Consider the following 15,583-nt stretch of genomic DNA (forward strand, 5'->3'; position numbering starts at 1 on the left):
TAAACAAATACTGTAACAGGTCGGCTGTTTGTGGGCAAATTTGTGTGAGAGAACTGAACACTGATGAGTTTACAAGCTGCTCTTTTCAAAGTATCAGTATTTGTTTGGGAGATGCAAAAGGAGCTGAGACAAGAGACAAAGAGTTTAACTGTGTTGTTAGAGTTATTGAGGGTGTGTGTGTGTGTGTGTGTGTGTGTGTGTGTGTGTGTGTGTGTGTGTGTGTGTGTGTGTGTGTGTGTGTGTGTGTGTGTGTGTGTGTGTGTGTGTGTGTGTGTGTGTGTGTGTGTGTGTGTGTGTGTGTGTGTGTGTGTGTGTGTGTGTGTGCGTGCGTGCGTGCGTGTGTGCGTGTGTGCGCGTGTGTGATGTTATGCTTGCCGAGTGCTAATCAATGCTCCTGGCAGAGAGGATGCTGGGATAGCAGCACTATCCCGAATAGGAAATGGAGCAGTGACCTTGAACACAAACACACACACCCCTTTTCTGATTCTGTCACACATATACAGACATATCAGGTTATTTTAAAGATACACAACACAAGCTTATAAATACTCAGACAGGGAGGCAGACTAGCTTAGTTCCAGACCTCTGACTCAATGTCCACATCCCACATTTTCTAGCTATTTAAATAGATTTTATATGTGTCAGTTTTGACTGAGAAACATCTTTGCAGTCGAAGCCTCCATGGACGTGGTGTAACTACTACCAACACTATGGATGTGTGTTTTACGAGTGGCCCCCATTTTTGTTTCTATCCTGTGCAAGAACATGAGGACACACATGCCAATAGTTGTCCAATATTTACACAGATTGACAGGTGCAGATAATAAATAAGCCATGTGCCAGTGAAATGCAGGGTGTCTGAAAACAGCAAACTGGCAAACATGGATGTAAACAGTGCCAGTTTCAAAATTTCAACGAAAAAGTAAGCTTTGCAAAAGTTTTATGAGGAAGGGGAAGCAGTCTCCATATAACTAAGCCCCCAAGGATACACAAGAAGCTTTTTGGCAAGAGAAAGCTAGACGTAAAAAAGAACTTTGTTTAAGAGAAAATTCAAGGGTTTACCTCTAAGCTAGTGGAACCAAAGTTTCCCTGTGGTTAGATCATCTTCCACAGTCTCAGCATGCTGACACTATATTAAAAGAACCATTCCAAACAATACATAATTGGATAGCTCATGATCACAATGATTTTAAGACGGGTATGTTTATACGTATATAATTTAGCAATACAACAATGGCTTGAGGAGGTCTAGCATTTCAGTTCTAAACTACCTTGAGACTGAGCATGTAGCTGCCAATGCTAGCTGATGATAGCTGCCCACCAGGTTCAGCCAGTGGTTTTCGCCTTCACTCCTGCTAATGGGCAGAACTGTTTGTCAGTGGAATGCAGGTGCAGTGTTTTGCAACCAGAACAGCAGAGATAAAATGCCAAGTAACAGTAATTCCATTCTTGTGCATTGTTTGTAAGTAGAATTGGAGTGGTGAAAAAACTCCAAAAAGAACAAACAACTTGAAAAAGTTTGTTGTTTTGGTTGCATTTTTGTGACACTGTGCATTAGAATTAGTGGCTGTCTGCAAGACAACATTTTGGGTACACAGAAAAAGAGTTTGTTGTTGTTGTTGCGGTTATTTTTTTTCCCCAAAATGAACTGCTGCAAACCACACCAACCACTTATCACAGAGTCAGAAGGGACTCTGGAGAATCCATTCGGAGCCACGTTTATAGGCCAAACGACTTTCATAGAGAGCTTGTAAACAAGTTCATGATGTAGACTTTTTTCTTGTGGTTCCATTTGCAGCATTGGGGCTTATAGGTTATACCAGTGACCTTCACACTGTTTCTCTGGGGGCATCAATTTTTAAATCCAATTTCTGGTGGCCCAAAGAATAATTTAGGTCTACAGGGCTATTGTTTAGGCATGTCTAAGCAAATTTACCGCAATATTAACCCACACCTTTGAAACAAATTACTGGGATCTTTTGGGAATCGCACCTTCTTATTTGCAGGAGCTAACATAGAGGAGGGGAGGGGAGGGGAGGAACCTGGAGAAGAGACACAAGAGGCAAAATGAGAGGACAGCGAGAGAGGTATCACAAAGGCAGTGTCAGGCCATGCAGAAGAAGACGAGAGAGGCAAAGAGACAGGAGAGAAGAGAGGAGAGATGGGTAAAAAAAAGAGGAGCAGAAAGGGCAATTGGGGTGACAAGGAGAGCCCTTGGAGAAGAAGTAGAGATGAGAGGTAAGAAGGTGAGGTAGGGAGGAAACACAAGCAGAGGTGCAGAATTAGGGAAGGGGGGGAGATGAGAGTTGACAGGGGAAGAGAAGTGGAAAGAAGAATAAGAGGAATGGAGGGGGAGACAGGAAGAGAAAGCCATCAGCAGGACTAATGGGAAGGAAAGAGCTTGTAGAGAGAAAGAGACAGACGCTGAGAGGGACTGAGAAAGACAGAGAAGGACAGACCGAGGCAGACAAACACAAACAAACTTTATCTGACATTTCCTACCTGTACATACAGTGAAACGTGATCACTGCAGGTAGATTCAAACCATGTAAACAAGTTAATCCCACATTTTCTTACTCAGGTCATATAGAAAGTCATTGCTGTGGGATTAACATGTGTGGAGAACTGTGAAATTAGTCGCATTATAGGAAGATTGGTTAGAGTTGTAAATACCATATGCTGAGTAAGCCTGTCCATCCGACTTCTCCCAAGCTGCACAGCCTGCCCAATATATGAGTGTATAGAATTACTTTGTTTTTTCAAAGCTGGCATTGATGTCTCCAATCTGGGCAGCCAAGGTGACAGGCCTATGCGTTTTATGAGGACAGTTTTCGAATTTACAGGTTGCCTATAGGGAAAAAGGCATATGACAATTAATTCAATCAACACACACTGTGCAAGATTGCATTAAGATGGGTATATTAAGATAAATCTTCTTCTGCAATGCATGTAAACAGCTTAATCAAATTACTCTTAGAATCAAAGTGAGGTTTCTAATTGGATTAGTGTATGATAATTAGATTATAGTGTTTATGCAAACAAAGTCACGTTATACACATTCACTCAGGATAAAAATCCAAAATAGGTCACTTTCACTCTAGGGCTTTGAGGCATCTTCAACTTTTGCATTTTATTATTGTGAGCACCATGACAAAGCTAAAATGTCTTATATTCATTGATTGTTGTATTTTTATTTATTTATTTTTTGTTTGACTGTCCAAACGATTGGCCGTGACTTAGAGAGAATCCAAAACACATTTGTCAGGGTAAAATAAATGGCCTTTTAACTTCTAGGATGTCTACTTTCTAATAAACACTGAATGGGGTTCTTTCTTTTGTGTATTTGTGTGCCACCGGTGTGTTGGCAGGAAGGCGTATTTTGTTAAAATCATATCTTATTTTTACATCATGAAGCATAAATCTGTCGGCTTCAAGGGCCATGACTTATCATATTTCACATACACAACATTGCTAGACATTAATTACAGATGTGTCTTCTCTGCGGGAGCTGTGTTTTCTCAGGTCACTGTTGCTGGGCCGTGAAATGTGATATTTACCTTCCCCGTATCACAAAAGAAAAAACAAACATAAAAAAAAAAAATTGTGGTGCTAAGCCAAACTGAAGGGGCAAAGGCCAGAGGTTGAGCACCACTGGAGCACAATATTTTGTTTGGCTCAGACACAGCAAATTAATTCTACCATCACTGATGTGTTGTCATTGTCTTTCCTGGTATTAAACATGGTCTGTGTGTATTGGAGTGTATTTATGACTTTTTAATTGCATGTGTTTCTGGTTGCATCCGTGTGTGTGTGTGTGTGTGTGTGTGTGTGTGTGTGTGTGTGTGTGTGTGCACTTGAAAAGTATTGTGTGCTGAATAGTCAGTCACTGAAAGTGGTAGCTAGGGTGATGAAATTATAATATTATGTAATGTAATAATAATAACACCAGTTTCATCTCAGTGCCTCTGTTCCCCTTCTCTCCTCCCAATTTCTTCCTGTTCACCGTCTCTGCTCCGATTACTGTGTTGTCCCGCAGGCTGCGCACGCACGCACGCGCGCACACACACACACACACACACACACACACACACACACACACACACACACACACACACACACACACACACACACACACACACACACACACACACACACACACACACATGAAAGAGGGTTTGAGAAGGGAGCTGCCCAGAATTGCAGTGGCTTCTGGGAAGAGACTGAGCTAAAAGGAGGGAGACAGACAGTGACGAAGAGTAAACCCTGGAGAGAGAGCAAGGGGAAGAGAAGAAAGAGAGGAGAGAGGGGAAAGTAACAGAGACAAGTAATAGTTATTAACTCTCTTACCAGGTATTCACTGGCTTTATCACCCAGTTCCTCCTTTTTCTGCCAAAGGAATATGTTCATTCTCCAAAGAAAAGTGGCTGTATTTTCTCACATGAAGAGCCACGGGTTGAATATCTAACACAAAGTAGACACAGAACAAAAACCTTTTTCCCCTATGATAACCATTATTAAACTCATTTAAAACAACACAGTTGTTTGTTATACAGTGTTTTTGAGCATCTAAGTTTTTGGGCACAAGCCATTCGTTACATCTAGTCAGACACACTCGACAGATATCAACATGGTAACACCTCCAAGTATGATATTGAATTCATCTTGTGTGGTGTAACAAGCCCCGGGCAGTCATTTTGTCTTCTGCCTAATAGGACGTCTCAGTTTGGCAATGACTGTGTTTTCCATCGCATCAAGAAGCAGAGAAAGCTAGCTACAGTAGATGTGCAAAATGCTCACTCCGTCATCACAGGCATAAATTACCAAACAGATGGTACAACACAACAATCATTTACACAGGGTGCTTCCCTCCATCATAAACAAAACTCACCTGTTTCTGTCTGGATAACGATATTGTTTAGCATAGAGTGTATTCATTTAGCAGTAAAACTGTTCAACTCTTTAAAATAGTTCTGTCAGAGTTTTATTTAGTGTTTATCACTGTACGTCTCTTATCCTCGCTCCAGTGTAGCAACTGAAGCTATACAACCAGATAAACTTGTGTTTGCGAGAAATGAGTCTTAGCAAGCTTTTTGTCCTCTTTTACCGTGACTCTTTTAGGGCTGACCTCCAATAGTCGACTATTCGACGATTCGATTCAGAGAGGTCTGATTCGACTATGAACCTCGTAGTCGAATCATCAGAAAATGTTGTTATGTAACCAAGACCGTACCATTCTGACTATACTGTATGGGGGTGCCCACAGCTGCTGAGCATAAATTGTTACATAGAATGTATTTTTTTCGTTATAATAAGCCCATTTTTTTCTCCGACCCCATACCAGTCTGACATGTCTAACTTTGTCAGCATGTACATCATGCATGACCTAACAGAACTTCAAAACATTGTGAGGATGCGTCTGACTTTGACCAAGTTACATTCAAGAATCTGCTTTCAACCACGGAATGTAAATTAACTCGAGCGGTAATTTTTTTTTTTTTTCGATCGATCAGCTGTGTTTACTGTTTCATGTGTCATAGTTCTGATGGTTAGACACATGAATTAGTCCGCTAACACATCCTAAAGTTTGACATGTCAGAATTTTTCAGAAGAGGAGCTCGTTTTTTTCCGACTTCCGAGTTGTAATGAACGCACCATAAGTGTCGGGAGTCACTGTCGGGATGCGAGTAACAGCTGTAATCTCGTCCCTCTGCACAATGAGCCTGTCTGTCACTCTGCCGGTGCCGCGGTCACACTGTGTGTGTTACAGGATTGATTAAAACACACAACGTAATGTACGGATTGTCGAGTCCTTCTGACCTCAGTTTGTTTTGATACTACATGCCCTAGACTTTTACCATCTCACACAGACAGAGTGAAAACTGTAATAAACGACACAAAAAACCATTACATTCACAACGTGAGCTTATTCACAACCCTAACTCAATGTACATATACATTTGAATTATTGTTTTTAATTACAACAGAATATTCTCTTTGTAGATATGTATTTTAACATTAACTTATTAGGCCTATATTCAATTATCATTTATTCATTATCTATAAGTGTACCATGAAATTACTAACAACATTGCCTCTATGGCGTTCACAACGCAGGAGATGTGGATATAAAGAAAAACATGCCAAAAGATCAGCCTGCTTCCATGCAGTGGTTAGCGTGGGAAGAGCTCAACAAAACATATCAAAATAAAAGCTCATTCTTCAAAATAAAAGCTCACTCTTCAAAATAAAAGTCTAAATGTCTTAAAAGACAACACATTGTAACTACATCTACTGTAAGTGAATGCTTAAGGCCCGCCGAGTGATTTTAAGCTGTGCTAAGAAAATCATTATGGTTCAGTTAGATGTATTTTAGCGATACAGTTCATATGGGCGTCCAAATAGTACACCCCGGATTCTGAACTTCGCTGCAGGGATTTGCTGCCATTTTGCCACAAGAGCATTACCGAGGTCAGGAGATGATGTTGGGTGATAAGTCCTGGCTGGCAGTCAGTGTTGCAGTTCATTGCCAAGGTGTCCAGTGGAGGGTCAGTGCTTTGTGCAAGCCAGTCATTTTCTTCCACACTAAACTGGACAATGCACAGACCAAAGGACTCTCCTCACACTGTCCACACAGAATCATAAAAAGTCAGTTTTCTGTCAGTGTTTATTTCAGCGTTAAGAATATGCTTATTTGGAGCTAAGGAGCACAACCCAAAGAGTAAAGATTCTGACATTTCACTAGTCTCAAAGGTTAATGCCTACTTGCTCAATTTATAAATTATTGATGTCAGAGTGACTTTTTTCCCAATAAGGTTCACAGCCACCCACTCATGTTTTATTTCAGTCCTCAGCTGTCCGCGTGAACAAGCCAGTTTAAAAACACCTTGCCGCTCTGAAGGGGTGAGCAGGGAGGAGGAGAGAAATTTAGATGAGATAAAGGGAGGGGGAGGGAGAGACAGAGCAGGGTCCTGTTGTGAACACTGATTACTCTCTGCCCACTTGAGATTGATGGAGAGTGACACAGCAGGCACGCTCACGCAAGCACAAACGCACACACGCACGCACACATAAACAACACGCACAAATGCGTACATACACAGTGTATCTAAACAATTGCGCGCACGCACACAGACGCACACACACAGATGCTGGAGGAATTCACTGTCTCTGTATGCTGATTGATGATGGCTCCACCTAGACTACATTCAGCCCAGCGCTCCTGCGGTGTGTGAGTGTGTGTGTGTGTGAGAGTGTGTGCTCATTTCTCTGTGCGAATAGAAGTGTGTAAAAAGAACATTCTCTCTCTCTCTCTCTCTCTGCATGTTTGCGTGTGTTAGTCGGTATATGTGTGTGGCAGTTCCCACCTGTCTTAATTAGAGGAGGCTATTAAGACAGATTGCCTGATTAAGTAGCATTCCCCTACTGTCTAATGAATAGCCACACACAGGCAGACACACATGCAGACACACAGACATACATGCACACAAAAGTTAGTATTGAGTGGTGAAGCTCGCTAACCCACATGAACACTGATGCAAGGATTCTCTCTCTCTCTCTCTCTCTCTCTCTCTCTCTCTCTCTCTCTCTCTCTCTCTCCCTCTCTGTGCCATTCATTCAGTGTAGGTAGCAACTCTTAACCTCTTCCCACGTACAGTCTCTCAGATCCAATATCAAGTTATCAGTGTCACATATCCATCTTCTTTCCTGTGTAAGATTGGACCTGTGATATAAAAGCTCCTTCAAAGTGAACAGTTAAACTTTAACAGATCACATCAAGGTGGGCCAGCTCAGAAACATGAGACCTTGGTGGTGACTATTACATTTTCCAGCAAGAATTTGGTGAATGAATCTCATAATGAAAGATAATATTCACTTGAAATAACATTTTTATGAAGGGTTTTGGTACAGTACAAGAGCACAATGCTGTGAAAGCTCGTTGTGTAACAAAAAAACATCAGTTCCATCACCAACTAAACTGGTGCAGTGTTTTCTAAAATAGAGTAAGCAGATTGTTTACAATTTTCTCCTGAGTACAACTGTGATTGCAAAGCAATTTGAAGATGCTCAATGTGTGAAAGCTGTTATTACAATCTCCAGCTTGCAGCACATCATCATACACCCTATAACAACACAGGTGCCAAAAACGGCCGACTGAACTTGTTTGTGAGCTGAGGTGTAACTTTGACATAGTGTCAAAGCCTGAAGTTTTGAAGTTCCCTTCGTATGCAAATCATACTGTATCTAAAAATAAAGAAGCAATGATTGTGGAAAACAAAATATAAGATATCAGAGCTTAGATTTTAAATGCTTTTATGATGTCGATCTGGAAACAATGTTGCTTGATTGGCATCATGTTGTGCTGCAGATTTCTAATATTTTTCATTCTGTAAACATGTAAAATTTCAATAAATTAATGAAGCGCTACAGCAACAACTGAGTGTATAATATATTTGCCTTCTTGTGTTCAACATGGCAGAAAATTACCTTTTTTTATTTTCAACATTCTTTATGTTTTATTCATAAATTGTCCACACTACAATCTACAAGTGTTTGCTGTGTTTTGTGTTTACATTCTGTTTAAATGTTAAAATGAATGATTAATAAGATAACAAATGAACTCATGTACCTCTGACGGCTTCTGCATGTCTTCCTCCCTCCCTCCTGTGTTTTCCTCGTTCTCTCCCTTCATGTCTCGCCATCCTCCATCAATCTTTGACTTCTTGCAGCCACCCTTAGCCCCATGCGTCTTTATTTCCTTCGTATTCCTCTCTTTTATTCCCATACTGCCATAGGAAAACCTGTTTCATATTTACGTGGAAGAAAAGGGGCACAGAGGATTGCTGGATGGGAGGATGGTAGACAGGGAGGGAGAGATGATCTTCTGGTCCAGTGTATTTAATCAGTTACGTTCTCCTGCTCCCCGCAGCAACTTTCAACTCGATATTCTTTCTCTTCTGCAGACACACGCACATGCACACAAACGGTAACACGCACACTCCCCACCTTAGTATTTATTCTCTCCATTTTACCCTCATGTAGCTGAGCATAAACAACATGGAAGGCATTGGTAATGTTTCAGTGTATTTACTGTATCAGGTAGGAGACCTTTTCAGACCATGACATAAAAAACACAACAATATAGCCCATCTGAGGATGATCTACAACACCTCTGGGCTCCTCTGAAGTGCTTTTATGGCAGATATTTAGGAGGAACACTTAACAGTCAGAGACAGAAGCCATCAGCATAGATGAATGATTTAATAATGCATTACAAATTGTCCACATGGGGAAAATCAACATAGCTTCTCAGCAGCTCAGATGCTGGCTTTTTTTTTTTGGAAGTATTACGTTTTCTACTTGAAGCTTCAGTTTAGACTTTAATCATCCATGTAAGTAGTGGCTAGAAACACCTGCCCTTATTTCAGTATCATCGTCCTTCATGTACAATAATGCCAGAGACCTGTGCAGCAGCTCTGCTACATCTCAGCAGCACTTATTGAGACAGAGCACTGGGAGCAGTGTTCCTTGCTGCTGAGGCGATTCACATTGTTGACCTTTTTAGTAGCCAGCTTGTTTCTCTAACTTTCCAACTCCTGCTGGAAGAGAGATTTTTCTAATTATACCTTCATCCCACACTTCAGAGTTGTTAAGCGCTTCCTGAGCGTGCACTCTCTGCATAGATTTATGATTTAATTCCTGTTTTAATACTGGAACAGATTGAATATGCACACACTCTACTCTTAATGATGCACTCTGGGTAATGATGTCATAGCAGGAAGTGAATTAAGAGCTGTAAACATGAATAATGTGTGAAAGAGAGGGCACATATATGAAGAGACAGAAGGGCACAGAGAGTAGAGGGGAGGAGGGCAGGAGTTAGAAAATTACAGTGAGGGAAGTACAGTAAATATGTAACAGAACCAAACAATGAAATGCTCATGTGCAGTCCTTTTGCTTTTCAGCCTACATCACAACATAGTGTAATCATGCAGGTGGCACCTGTGAATTTGGACTTAACCTAATAATCTGTTATGAAGTTTAAACTCAATTCAGTTCAATTTCAATTCAATTTTGATTGATAGTGCGGCAAATCATAACACAAGTTATCTCAGGGCATTTATATAAACCACACTCTTTATAATATAAACTCAGGGTACCGTTCAGTGTCTTTTCTCAGAGAAAGGTTAATCTATTTTGGGTATAGGTCTCTTGAGGGCTGGTCCTCACCTTGTTTCTACGCCTGCTGTTATAATTATTAACCATGCACCATAATCTTTTACGGTCTGTACACAGCGGAGGAGGACACACACATGAATCTTGGAACAAAATGTCACTTACAGCAATTTTAGAATAGATTTTCAACAGGTTTATTTATTCTTATATCCAACAATTCATGATAAACTAAGTAGAATCGGTTTTTGCCATATAATAAGTTCATCTTTAGTCTTGTACAAACTATAAAATATTTTACATAGACATTGAACATTTTTTTTCTATATTTATTCTGATAAATAGATTACCTCCTGCACATTTAATGATAATTGAAATGTCCTTTAGATTTCAAATGTCGTCAGTCATTCCAGGGAATGTCAACGACTTTTATCTGACCCTCCTCCACTATCCAGTCTCTCTCCCACTTAATAGACTAATTCAGGATTGATATCAATAGTGTATTCAGTTTAAGTTAAATTTTAAGTCTTTCTGGTTGCAATCTGGTGATGTGTGACAAAATAAAACAAATAGATTTAAACAACAATACCAAAATGTCTCTTCATGTTATGTAAAGGAAAAGGTTTACTCTTTCCTCCCAACAAAGTGAATTGAATTTTCAAATTATGTTTCACCAGAGTGCATGACAAAAAAAAAGTCACGATGTACATTTACTGTTGTATTTTTTATAAAGTTGTAGATCAGCCAGGTTGTGTGTGTCTGGGTCTTTAAAACCACGGTGTGTGCACCTGTGTGTGACTAATAGCAGACATCAGAGAATCCCACTGATCTAGGGCACAAGGTGACCCTCTCCCTGTCTCGCTCACTCTACCTCTCACTCTCTCTCACACATGCACAGACTCACACATACACACACTTCTTCAGCTATCTTTGTGGGGACCTATCACTGAACCAACCAAACCATTCAGCAGACCCCACAAGTCATGTGGGCCCCTGTTTTTCACGACCCTTGAATATAGTTGAATAATCCCCCCCTCCTCCCCAACACACACACACACACACACACACACACACACACACACACACACACACACACACACACACACACACACACACACACACACACAGACATTCAAACCAACCAACACACCTTCTAAAACACCTGCTCAGCATTTTTGTGCTCCACTTTATACTGCTGTTATTAGAGGGTACGGCTGCAGTGTATTCATTATAATGCCACTGTCTGTGTGTGTGTGTGTGTGTGTGTGTGTGTGTGTGTGTGTGTGTGTGTGTGTGTGTGTGTGTGTGTGTGTGTGTGTGTGTGTGTGTGTGTGTGTGTGTGTGTGTGTGTGTGTGTGTGTGTGTGTGAAAGAGAGAGAGAGAGAGAGAGAGACCCACAGAGAGAGAGAGCGTGCATGGATTTGTGTATCTCTGTGTGTGTAAGTTGATATTAATGGACTGTGAAGGTTAACAGGAGGGTTTTATAGAAGGAGACAGGCGAACATAGGAGGGCAGCCCTCTTCATACTTCACACCAGTTATGTTGTGTGTATCTGTGTCTTAAAGTAACAGCCAAGGTGATACTACTAAAAAAAAAAACCTTAATCAAAATGTAATGGGAGAGAATCACCACCTGTTGGGTGAGGCTACAAGATGAAAGCGGCATACAACAAAGGACTGACGCATGGGATGGGGGGATCGTTGCATGCAGAGATTGTATTTGAGCTGCAGATATTTGAAGTTAAACTGGAACAAGGATGTTTTATTCTCTGAGTGTCAAGTGCAAAGCTTCCTGTAAGGCTGCCAGCAGTGACCTGCCATTTTTCACTTTGCCAACCACAAGGGCCTTGTTCATCTTCTCAGCCAATTAAGAATTCTTACCCTACCGACTTGATAAAAGAGTTGCAAATTGAGTCCTATCTACTCATGCTGTGCACCATCAAAGCCTCAGTACATTAGCCAACTTCAATGCAAAAAAAGCTAGCGGTATATTCCAGTCTGAAGGTCCAGTGCTCTCTTGTTAGTGCTCAACTGAAACCTGCTGTATTTAACAGTGTATTTGCTGTAATCTAAGTAAACAGAAGTAGAAAAAAAATAAATTATAAATAATCTCTATGATATGGTCCAGTACAACACCAATGACTATCAACAGCCTCACAAACTACCATGAGAATTGAGTTTTAGATTAGAGTTGCTGGGTCAAATCCCCTAACCACCTGGGGAAATCTTGGCAAAAATGATGAATAAGAAATACCATCTTCTTCTTCATTAAAAGTGTTTGAGGAACCCCAGAGCTTGCAGCGTAATCCCCAGTAACTCCATCAGAGCCACAGAAACCCACTGGTTGTACTGGGAGTTGAACTCTTGACACTGTAACTCAGTTTGTTCTGTTTCCTCACTTCGTTCTAGACAGCAACTACAAGAGGAGTTTTCTGAACACAGCCCCACAAACCAAGAACATTAAACTTAACGTTGGGCTGATGTTCAGCATCTGTTTTACCCGTGACAGTTTAACAGCAGAACCACCTTGTTTTACAGACTCTGGTTTTGTTCTTTTATATGGCCTCACCATTTTATGTGTTCTTGTCTAAGACAAGAATCTTTTGCATGTACTAATACATGAGTGTGTGTTTGTATCTTTAAAAGAGCCTATTTAAGTTGAAGACCTTCAGAGCAAGGGCATTTATGCAACGCTTTGGTCATTGTGCCTGAACCTCAAGAGTCTCTTGTTGAATTAAGTGAAATAAGGACAGCAGTGAAGGTTTGTGTGCTATTTTGTCTGCGTCTGTGTTTATTCTGTTTCTTACTAATGTTTCATATAACTCTCTTTCAGGTTGTCAGGCAGTAATGTGCCCTCACCGATCATTAGCAACAAGAACTGGCTCCGGCTACATTTTGTGACTGATGCTAACCACCGTTACCGTGGTTTCAGCGCACATTATCAAGGTAAGATGGGTAAGATATGATTAATTCGCAGGGACGGGCATCTTAATTTCTACACTTTTCCACACTACCTTTTCAAGGTTCTGTTTGTGCTTTTTTTCTTTTTTCTTTTCTTTTTTTTCTTTTTTTTATCTATTCAGTTCAGTTTTTTTCCCTTTTCAACTGACAGTTTGTCTCCATCATTTTGCCTCTAACTCTCTTTAATTACGCCTGTTGACTCCAATCTTCCTCTCTCCTCTCTAGTACAGTTTCTCTTTCTGTCTCCATCTTTCAGTTTCTCTCTCTCTCTTTATCTCTATCCCTCCCCCCACTGCCTAGTTCTCTCTCCTTTACTTTATTTTCCCTCGGGGTAACTGCACATAGAGGCATACAGTTAGATTTATTTGACACAAACCCTAACTGGTGGAAAACATTGGAAATTTGTTTGGCAACGTCCACGTCTCCCGACAGTGATAATGAGGGCTGAGTGTTTGGAACAACTGCACAGACAGGCTGGAACAGATAGGGTTTATATTTTACACTTAACTTGTTTTTCCTCCTCTATCATGTTTTTGTTTTAGTCTCGGATTGTCTCTTGTTCTTTCAAAAAAATGAACCATTGGCTGTTTTATGTTAACCAACAATGCATGGTGCATAAAATCCACTCAACATCAGAAGATACACAGGAAATGGGACTGTGTCATCGTCATGGCCAGAGGCATGTGGCCCACCTGCATTACAGTTCAAAACAGGGGGTGATTGACAGACTCTGCCAGTAGGTGTTTCATGGGCTTACATCAGCCACGGCCAACCAATCAGCTGCTCTAATCCAAATTCATCACAAGTTTTATTTGTATGTTCATTGTTTGACAGTTAAACTAGTGTAAACGAAAGTCTTTGGAACAGCACACCGTGCCTTCATGCGTCATTGCACCGGTTAGTGGGCGGGCAGCACAAGCGTAAATTGTGCTCAAGCTTGATATAAAAATTGCTCTGTACCACTTGATTATTACTGACACACTCCCCGCTGTGCCTCACCTCTCACCTCAGCTCATTCAGGTTCACTACAAGTCACCAAAATACCAAGCGAACTCGGGCCAGCAAAACAAGATGTGTTGTGCACGCATCCAAAATGCCAGCTCTGGGGGACAGGGTCCGCCCCATGTGCTGCCCGCAGAACTGCGCCTTGTTTGTGTTGTTTGTCAAAGAAACGCAGATGCACACGATGACGTGGACATGTTTTGTACATGTTATGTTCTGAAGAGACATGAAACAGACATTTTGTCAGAAGTGACACAGTCATGCACAACTCAGTGACGCAATGGAAATGTGTTTCACAAAAACACAAAACCCTTTGTTCCGTCCTCCTTCATCTCCTTTTCCAATCTTTTAACATCTTCTCTCAAGTCATCAAGTCATTTTTCTCCCACTGTCTTTTTGTCACCTTTTTTTGCAACCACAACAGTGTTTTTTTCATACACATTGCAACAATGGTTCCTTTCGACAGTAATTTGCTCATTTGCTCATATTGTAAGCTGTCACTTCATCACTGAGAAAACTTTCTGAACTGTTTCTTTGATGTTTTTTCATTTTAATTATTATTTTGTCAGACATGGGTTTCCTCCATTAAAATGTAGTGTCTGAGAAATTTGCTATTGAAGTACAGTAGTAATATGGATTGATGGACAAAAATTGTTCTATAGTGATTTCAACAACTAACTGAACTAAAGATATAGATTATGTATATCAGTATGACTGACTACATGCTACTTGAATGTAGTTTACAATATTTGCTGTTGAACTAATAAAAGAGCTCAGAGGAAATCACATCCTCTCTTTAAATCACATTTAGTCTTCTGCTCATTGAGATTACTGATATAAAATATTTACATTTCAAAATTGCTTCTTTATGACCCTGCAAATTCTCACTGTATTGGTTGCATGTGCCACTTGCAGGACTGTGGTCAATTAAGACAATTAAGTGACTGAAACTGCAATTAATTCAGTGGTGGTTTTATATTAACACTGCATAATTTCTCAATCTGTGGATATGATGAGCGTATTAGGCTGGATATGACCCCTGGCATCTCATGGCATATGTTGTATTAGATATTCAAAGAGTGCTCCCAGCAACAGGGTATCTATAAGGCTGCAAAAAAAAAACAAAAAAAAAAAACGTACAGATTTGAATTTAGTCAAGTCATGGTATCAAAAACAACAGGACATTATATTATTATAGCCAATGCAAGTATACACAGTGTGTATTAAGATTTATAAAGGAGTTACCCAAAAAATAGAATTATCTTCATTATTGAAAAACCTTTTACACACAGACTAGACAAATCCATTGAAAAACACAATCTACTTACAGAAAGTCAATATGGACTCAAAATGGACAGATCAACATCTCTGGCACTAATCAAATTAATGGAAGAAATCACAGATTGTCTTGACAACAACAACAACAAAAAATAGCGGTAGTATTTTTGGAC

The 15,583-nt window shown here is 40.4% G+C and overlaps 1 protein-coding gene across 1 annotated transcript in view; it reads left to right on the top strand.

Annotated features, from left to right (window-relative positions):
• Positions 1 to 15,583, top strand: part of csmd3b (CUB and Sushi multiple domains 3b) — a gene marked incomplete at both ends in the record, with an annotated part of 321,253 nt that overhangs the window by 173,821 nt on the left and 131,849 nt on the right. The window contains one exon of the mRNA XM_083981903.1: positions 13,003 to 13,115. Within this exon, the coding sequence (XP_083838029.1) occupies positions 13,003 to 13,115 (113 nt within the window). The remainder of the gene's footprint in view (positions 1 to 13,002; positions 13,116 to 15,583) is intronic.

This window comes from Trachurus trachurus, assembly GCF_905171665.1.
Source record: "Trachurus trachurus genome assembly, chromosome: 11".
In the NCBI taxonomy this organism is placed as follows: domain Eukaryota; kingdom Metazoa; phylum Chordata; class Actinopteri; order Carangiformes; family Carangidae; genus Trachurus; species Trachurus trachurus.